The 9,375-nt window shown below is 40.2% G+C and overlaps 1 protein-coding gene across 1 annotated transcript in view; it reads left to right on the top strand.

The window, feature by feature from the left end:
• Positions 1 to 433: 433 nt before the first annotated feature.
• The window catches only part of LOC101851794 (coiled-coil domain-containing protein 191), a gene marked incomplete in the record, with an annotated part of 39,033 nt that continues 30,091 nt past the window's right edge, over positions 434 to 9,375 (top strand). The window contains 4 exon segments of the mRNA XM_035968940.1: positions 434 to 670; positions 3,350 to 3,388; positions 5,770 to 5,902; positions 8,550 to 8,807. Of these exon segments, the coding sequence (XP_035824833.1) occupies positions 596 to 670; positions 3,350 to 3,388; positions 5,770 to 5,902; positions 8,550 to 8,807 (505 nt within the window).

Below are 9,375 nucleotides of genomic sequence, written 5' to 3'. Positions count from 1 at the left end.
GAGAGAGAGAGAGAGAGAGAGAGAGAGAGAGAGAGAGAGAGAGAGAAGTTCTCATACAATGTCTTCCAATTTGACACAGTCAGTCCTTCATTCTGACAGTGAGACCCCGATTAACTATTTTCTCTGCCTTAGGCCTAGGCTGGTTAAAAAATAAAAAGAGTCTCCAGCATTTATAAGTGGTACGTGAGCTTTGACACCGAAACTTAAGAGGAATAGACGCCTTTGCCCTTTTTTTCATGTCTTTATTAGTATTATCAATACAATGTACTTCTGTTCATAGAAATTGTGTTGGCCTACAGAAAATTAAAGACAACTCAGGTTAATGTACTAATGATTTCTAAAATTAACAAGCGCTGTATAGAAAGGTAAAAGAAATTTACTTATTAAAAAAGATACTAAACACTTACATTGTATTCATACTTAGAATACAACTACTAGTAGCCCCAAATAATATTTGTTCTGTAGAATCTGTTGTGAAGATCAGAGTTTTAAACAGTCCAGAGCGTCGTTGCAGTCGGGACCAATCGATAAACCTTAAATTCCCAATATTCTCGATTCATTGCTCTCAACGTACACTTCGAATAGAGCGTCTGAAATGGATGATGCTCATAAAAGTGGGCTTTATCGTTGGCAGCGACAAAATAAACCGAAAGTCCAGTCTCGCTCCCATGTAAGAATTTGTCCAGCTTTAATTGAGTTCGATAATTGACTACTCTAGATTCTATTCTACCAACGGAAGTGTCTGGTGTTTCTTCGACTTGGAATAAACAGTCGACTCTGTAGAATCTACCCAGTAACAGAACCCGGCTGGTTCGAGACACACTTGCTAAACTCATATATTCATGTTATATTTGTTGTTACTTGAACTCAAACCAATGTTTAACACTAACCTTCTGTCTGCCTGCGCCTACAGCACGGCTTAGTCAAACCTGTTTTTCTCTAGGTGGTGATCCTTTCCTCAGCGATGGGGCCCCGATGCGTTGGAATCTCACACATTACATTGTCTGTCTTGCCACTATTTTAAGTGACTCTGTGACCGTGAACCTGAGGGAGGTCAACGTGACCGTTCTACGAGTTAATTAAATGTGCCTTTGAATGGGTTTTGTAGTTGAGTGGTGAAAGTTATTACATACCATGTACTTGAGTTTGAGTGTTCAGTTCCAATCAATACAGGAAGAATGAAATTGATGTTTTGCTGACAAACAAATTTAGTACTAGAAATTAAAGCGACAAGTAAAAAGAATGAAAATAAAAGCACGAGGTCCTCCCTCACCGACTCAAAGATCCTATACACCATCTCGTTTACTATGCCCTTGACTATCTTCTGCATGCGATAGCTTAATAAAATTGTGCACGTCCACTTTTTAGCCACACGAGCCGCCACTGGTTATAGTACACTGGCCTTTATAATGCTGCATTTAAGTTTCAAGTATAGAGGGGATGGAAGAGGATTAGTTTTGTAGAAATAATTACGAATTCTGTAACCAGTGACCACTGACTTTTTAAAAAAAATAGGCCTACTGAATTGTAAATATAATTTTTTTGTGTGCAGTACCTAAAGTATTTGTATTTGAGACGAAACCAGGTGCCTTAATGACAGTGCATGTATTTTCAACCTCTTGTTTTCTAATGTTAATAGGGCCTAAGATAAGTACGGCTAGACTGGCAGTCTAGCCGTACTTAAGTATGGCTAGCCTGGCTGTCTACCCGTACTTAAGTACGGCTAGACAAGAAGTCTAGCCGTACTTAAGGATGGCTAGACTGTCAGGCTAGTCGTACTTAATATTGATGGATTAATTGTAAATGAAATTTTTAGTTAGCAATGCGTAAACTATTTGTATTTCAGACAAAACTAAAAGGTGCCTTACTGACTTGCATGTATTTGAACCTGAATAATTACTAGATCTAGATGGCGTCGGTAGCCTAGTGGTTAGGCTCTCGGACTCGCAACCGTAAGGTCGTGGGTTCGAATCCTGTCAGGGACCCGACGTTGTGTCCTTGGGAAAGGCACTTTACACGAATTTCCCTCACTTCACCCAGGTGGGAATGGGTACCCGGCTATAGACAGCGAAAGATCTTGTCAGTTTGTTAGTGTTTGAGCGCTTAATCGGCTGCTTGCACTGTATGCTTCCCGGGAAGCTGAGAATGTTTCGGAGTGTTCTATGGTCTGCTGGGGTAATAATATAGTGTAAAGCGCATAGAGCCTGCTGTTGAGCGGGGATATGCGCTATAAAAATGCTATCTATTATTATTATTTTATTATTATTAGATCAAATGAGACCTGAGTACTTAACAGGCTTGAGTCGATAGGGCCAAACCTAGATCTAAGTACGGCTAGACTGATTCAATTTGACTCCCTATGCATACAAATGATGAAAAAATACCGCTTTATTCACGTTTTATTCAATCCTTATTATTAAAGGGCTACTTCTGGTGCTGCTCAGTGGCGACGAGGCTTTTACAGATCTCTCTTCAATACAAAATTTGAACGACCTAAGACCTGTGGCTTTAACGTCAGTCCTCATGAAATGTTTAGAAAAACTGGTTTTGAAAGAACTGAGGAAATTAACAGAAGACATACAGGATAACATGCAATTTGCCTGTCGTGCTGAGAGGGGCGTGGAGGATGCCATTCTCGTGTTCTTAGATAACATCTACAAACACATAGACACACCAAGAAATTACTGCAGGATACTTTTTGCTGATTTTTCATCCGCGTTCAACACAATCCAACCACACATAATGGTTTCAAAATTAATTAACATGAACATAAACAAGAACATTATAGCTTGGATTCTTGAGTTCTTAACCAATCGACCTCAATATGTAAAATTAAATGGTGTAAAATCCTACCTAATATTCACGAACACCGGTACGCCCCAAGGCTGTGTAATCTCCCTGTCTTGTTTATGCTCTACACCAACGACTGTACTTTTGATAACAAAAAATACCATCTAGCATAAGGCTTTTGTCAGAATGAGCATAGATGTGTGTTGCTCTTAGAGTATGTATCTCTGTATATAACTCCAAAGGTCTAGTATTTAAATTCCTGCATGTGGTTGAATGATGCATTTTCTCTGCTCCCATAGCTGAAACATCATATTAAGCACAAAACATATATATACAAATTTCAAAGCTGTCGCACCATTTTTATTGGAATAGGAAAGGATTTTTTAAGGTATATGAAGAAACCCCTACCTATTGGCAAAGGCTCTTTTATAAGTAATATATATAGGCTAGATTTTGGAATGATTTTACTGATTTTGTCTTTCTCAAGCTTTTGTTTGATTAGTGGGTTTGCCAAGAACGCAGTAATCAAAAGGTATAATAATTTTCTCTTTTCTTGCAGAAAGTAACGACCCAAAATGACATCCAAGACTGGATAAAGGCAAGTGAAATTTTTGCACCTATAGTGACTGGAGAAATAGGCCTGGTCGTAAACTTTACGTTTTATATAAAAACTCTTGCTATTCCATACAGTAGTTTCCGCCTAAGATCCCACTGCTCGGGAGCAAGGAAAATACGGGATCTTAGGCGAACTGGGATCTTAACCGAATGGCCAGGGGGAAGAATCCACAGTAACTCATGGTCAGGCCCATAATCTGTACAATGATCTTCCCTTACTTTAAAATGAACTGACGTGACTCCTGGGCACTAAAAGTGCTTTTCAGAAGTCAGTTTTTCCCCTTTCTTTTGTTTGGTGGGGGGGGGAGGCTTTTAAAAAAATACTGTGTCAGGTGGGAACCAGTTGGCTTCAAGCAATGCCCCCCCACCCAAAATTTATTGCCTTCCATCTGTAATGGAGTTCCCCGCCCATGTCATGATACATCATAAATCGTTGTGTTGTGACCACACCGACCAAATTTTTTAAAAAGTGAAAGGCAGGTTCACTGCCAACAGATGACCCCATTACGCAGAGGCGATCAGACAAAGTTGGAGCGCAAAACTGAAAGATGAGAGCAATGGTCGGGAAAACGGAAGCGTCCCCGAGTTAACAGTTTGATAGAATGCAGTCTGACACTTGCTTGTAGGCCCTCCCCTCCTAGTGTGTGATGTACGATCAGGCGGACGGCTCAGGCAATCGGGGAAAGCAAGGCATCGACGAGTTCACACCTTGGTGCGATCCCGTCTGGGGTAAACATCGTAATCGCTAATCGAGATTTACAACAGAGGTGTGATCGCATTCACTAGAGTGAATGATCAGTGACGCGACGGACCATACAATGATCGCACATTTTCGCTACTTGGTTGATCTGCTGAGCGCGCCCAGGTTTCTTATTCTTTTTTTTTTCGTAAATAAAGAAAAATATTGAAAAAATATGACGTGAAAAGCGGGATCTTAGCTGAATATAGCTCCTTCAGTGTGGGATCTTAGAGGTGACTCTTATATAGTAAAAATTCTGTCTTTACAAAACTGCGGGATCTTATGCGAACTGGTACCAGAAGCGGTGGGATCTTAGGCGGACCGTAAGTACACATTTTTTTAATGCGGTAAAGTTTATATTGATATCTGTAATGCACATCTCTTTCCCTTTCAATGGACTCTGTTACCTTATCTGTTTGTCTCTGAAGGAGGTTTTCCCTCTGTGCTAGAGCCTTCTTTTAGTACAAAGCCTGAGAGAGACATGTACATATCACTAAACTGGTCATTGTATCAAAAACAAATTAACCTATTTTGATAATTCTTCACTTAATGAAAGAATACCCGCGAAGTGAGATCTATTTTTGGCAATTGCCAAAAGTTAATTATAATGTCTCCGTTATGATAAAGGAATTTGATGACCTGCTAACAGCTAATCACCAGCAAAGTGGTTCTGACTGCGATCCACCGAGAGCAGCTTTACACAGATATGAAGTTAATAATTTATGTTTTTGTGAGTCAATATATGACTGAAGTTCATCATAGTATAGATTTCCTAAGTAGTAAAACCGTATAAAAGGTTATCTCTGATTAGATAATAGATATATGGTAAAAGAAATAATTGGAAGGATCGACCTCTAAAAGGAGCTTATTTTTTTTGTCCTGCCTTGTTCTTTTAATGAAAGGATAAAACAAGGGGGCTCTCGTGGCCTAGAGGTTAAGGTGTTGGCCCCTCATTCAAAGGTCCCGGGTTCGAATCCGGGTAGCGACCGAAAAATTTTCTTCTCTAAAATTGTCTCCTTTCACCTCTTTTCCTGCTCTCTAGTTATGTTCTGTTGTCTGCTTTCATTTCCACTTTCTGCCCCCACCCCCTCGCCTCCTTTGCCCCCTCCTCTGGGCTCCTGACTCTTTCTGCAGCCTTTCTACTGCTACCCCTTGGCTACTCTTTACTGCTGTCTTTCTGCCACACCCCTGATCTTCTGGTAGGAAAGATCTACACCTAGCCTTCTCGGACAAGAGCAAAAAATCTCGGAGGGCCCATGTGCAAGTTGCGCACGTTAAAGATCCCTTGGTGGTCTAAAAATCGATAAGAGTAGGCCTCGGCCGCCACCCGGGCAAAATTTAAAATTTCCTACCAACTGAAAATATTAGGTGTGTCCCGCGCGCTCATATGACCTTATGCAGTTGCGAGCGCTGTAAAAACACTTACCAAGGATAAAACAATAATTAATAGATGGCTTGTTTTCTACACAATTACTAAATGTTTACGAAGTCAGTGACATGTCTCTTTGTTTTGGCTGATTATTATGGGATTAAGACTTTTTGGACACAATACCCCCCCCTTCCCCCCCCTCCCACACACACACACACACATACTCTCACCATCACAACATAAATTGCCTTCACAGAAAGTGACAGAAGCATCTGACAAGGCGACGGATGTAGCGTTCGGGCTGGCTCCGTCGGGCAAGGAGAGGGGTAAAGCAGCAGTTCGCCTCACAGCCGGTCATGTGAGAGACCATGAGCATGCCTGTTCTGAAGGTATTGACACCTCTTCATTCGGATGATGAAACGCCTTTTTTAAAATAGTTTTGATTCCAAATTTTTTAAATTTCCTTTATCAATAGCCTGATCAGTTACCCTACTTGTGTGAAGAAATCAAAGTGAACCTTTGACTAGTTTTTTAATTTTTTGAAATGCAAATTTCGGAAGAACATTTATTCTTTAATGGTTACGCTGACAAAATGCCATTTTTCTCGAGACTTTGAATTTTTAAAAGGGCGTTTTGTCAGCAAACGGCAGACCTTTATTGGTAGTTTTTCATCGTATGTGAGGCATCGTGGTCAAGTCAGGTGCTCGCCAAAATAATACAAGCGAAGAAATTAACATTTTTCTTCCCGTTCGACAATTTCTATTGATTTTTTAAAAATTCGGGCTCAACACTTTATATATCCACTCAAAATCACATTCCTGTAAGGATTTTATAGATAAATTTTGGTCAAAGGCTCAAAAATATAAATTTGCCGTTTCCAAGACTCTACAGCTTTGGAAATCACCATTCTTTGGAGGTCATCTGAAAAATACTTTTACCTCTGTCAAGAAGCAACCCCTACATCCTTCAGTCGCAAATATTGCCACTGTTATTCAAGATGGATGGGGTTTTTTTCATCAAAAGCAAGGCAAATGAACAGGTTTTAAGATTATGCGAATAATTCCGCGTGCCCAAAAATTAATCAACGTTGAGACAAATGTGTCATGACACAAAACTAAAAAATTGCATACACTATGCTGAACTTTGCATTTTTTACATCGGCAAATAATGAATTAATAACATTTATAATGAAAAAAGTAGCAGAATGCTAATCTGACGTCATTCTTTACCAAAATGCTAATCTGACGTCATTCTTTAGAGTACAGTATTTGCATTTTTAAAACAATTTTACAGGAGTGCCAAAAAACTGAATATTGTCACCAAGAAAACATTTGCTTTAAAAGTAATGAATTTATTATCAAAATTATATACAGTCGAACCTGCCCTGACGGCCACCTGTACAAACGGACACTTTCCTTTTCACCCCTTGCGTTTTTTCTATATAATTTAACTGTGTAAAACGGGCACCTGTCCAACGCGGCCGCGGCCACCATATTTCAACACGCAACCCCTATCACACTAATCAATAACACCTGTCTTAGACAGCCACCTTAGTGACTCAATTACGCTTTGTCATAAATCATGCATTGGCCCCTGGCGTTGTGGGCAAGCCGTCATAATTCAATCACCTGTCGTTGTTGTTAGGTAGTCCCTCCAACCGATCATGTCGCGTAGGCCCCTCCCGCTGTTGACCAATAGGTGACAAAATTAACTTTCAGCTGCAGGTGAGGGAAGCGTGTGATCCCTCATAACCCATAAGCCCCGCCCAGAACTCATGCACAAATCGTAAGTGAGATGAGTGGTTACTGTTTACCCAGTCTGTAACAAAGTAACAATGGACGTCAGCATGAACTTGTGACAGAAGTGTCGCTCGTTCTCAAGTGGTGGCGACTCGTGTGTTTGTTTTACCAGGGCACTCGGGCTTCCTTGTCTGAAACATTTTGTTTTATTGTCACCCTTGCACAAAAGCAGCAACAAAAGAAAAAAAAACCCAGCGAAAACAACAACAACAACAAAAATAACAACAAAAACAATGCGGCTACCTTCTGTTGGGACCTCAGAAAGGAAGGGTTTGTTTTCTCAGAAAAAAATGGTTTGTTTTCTTCATCTTGATCAGTCCTGCCTAAGACGGCCACCTGTCTTATACGGCCACTGTTCTCCTTGACAATGGGTGGCCGTCTTACACAGGTTCGACTGTACTTTAAAATATTGACTTGGTATGTTTGCAAAGAGTCTGTTTTCTAAGTAACAACATTCAGTTGGTTTTTTGGGGTTTTTTGTTGGCTCTCCTGTAAAATTGTAAAAACTGCATAAAATTCTGCACTTTTAAAAACAATGGCAGTAAAGTATCAGTCAGCGGATTGATCTCTCGGTCTACTGGGTTGTTGTAAGAAGCTTTTGGCAGGTCTTGCTTCCTTTCTTTCCCTCAGCTGTTTGTCTGTCTGTTGTAATTGAGCTGTATATGATTTTTGAAGTTTGTGTCTTTGTATATTCATCTTTATGTATATATATTTATACATGTGTGTGTTTCTGTGTCTGTAGTTAAGTTACTTTAATTCAATGAAGAGAATAGTAATTGAAACTACAAAAATATACTTTTATCAGATATTCTTTCTTCTCTTGTGTACTGTATCATCATGTATGTTTGTCATGTATGCATGTAGGCATCTGTGTATGTGTGTCTGTGTGTGTGTGTGTATATGTGTGTGTGTGTGTGTGTGTGTGTGTATATGTGTGTGTGTGTGTGTGTGTGTGTGTGTGCTCTGAGTCTAAAATTTCTTTACTAAAATAGAAAATCTGCTGATCTAGCTTTCGTTTAAAATTACTGTCTTTCCTCTCAGCTCTGTGTGATTGCTTTGAGGGTGTCACTGGTAGGTTGACTTCTTCACTGTCACTCTTTTCTTTCTGTCTGTCTGCCTTGCTTTTTCTCAGCTCTAGTTGTGGATTATTGTGTCATTGTGCTTCTTTTCACTCAATTTCTTGCTCTTTGCTACTGTGTTCATCTATTTGTGTGTATCTGTATCTGTGTGAGCGCAGCTCAAGAGCTCCTGACCCAGTGGGTGAATGAGAAACTTCACTTTGACGATGACGACGGGTTTGATGACCTTGAAGCGTGGCGGAGGAAGAGAGAGCTAAGAAACGCCAACAACAACCAAAGCTTGACCTCCGCACCCACCAGGGACAGTGGAGAGTTCAACTGGGACGCGGTGCATGAGCTAGCGGCGGACGACAGCGTGGACATCGATGAGGCTGCCATCTACGAGCGGGTCAAGAAAGCTGCCATCGGGGAAGAGGGTAAGATTGCATATGAATCATTCTCGGAAGGTGAGGCAGCCAGAATATGCTTTGAAAACATTGAGCTTTTAAGACTTTTTCTGATCATATTTGTGAGTTTTTGGTTTTAATGGCAAGCTCATATCCTGAATTTATAGTATACATAAAATTGACTGAAACAGTGTTTTGATTTTTGAAGGTTTGTTTTCAAAATTTAAAATAAGCATTTTCCTGCTTCAAATCTTGTTGCACAATTACTCATGTACGTGCCGTCTCTGTCTTCTTCTGCTGCTTCAGGTGCTCTGATGTAGTTTGCTCCTTCTTTCCTATCTGTCGTCCTTATCTCACCTCCTTTTTTTGTATTTTTGTTACTCTCTTGTAACACCTCTAATCTTCGGCACTTATATGACCTTATTGTGTTACAAGTGCCGTGCATAGAGTGCAAACAGCAGAATGAATGCTGAAACACTAACAAACTGACCAGATCGTTCGCTGTCTATATATCGCTACCTAAGAATTGCAAAGTTCTAGATTCTATGTGACATTTTTGGCCGTTTTGAGTTACGAAGACCACGAAGTCAAAAACCAA

The sequence above is a fragment of the Aplysia californica genome, unplaced genomic scaffold (assembly GCF_000002075.1).
Source record: "Aplysia californica isolate F4 #8 unplaced genomic scaffold, AplCal3.0 scaffold00098, whole genome shotgun sequence".
Lineage (NCBI taxonomy): Eukaryota > Metazoa > Mollusca > Gastropoda > Aplysiida > Aplysiidae > Aplysia > Aplysia californica.
This window is presented reverse-complemented; position numbering and strand designations above follow the sequence as displayed.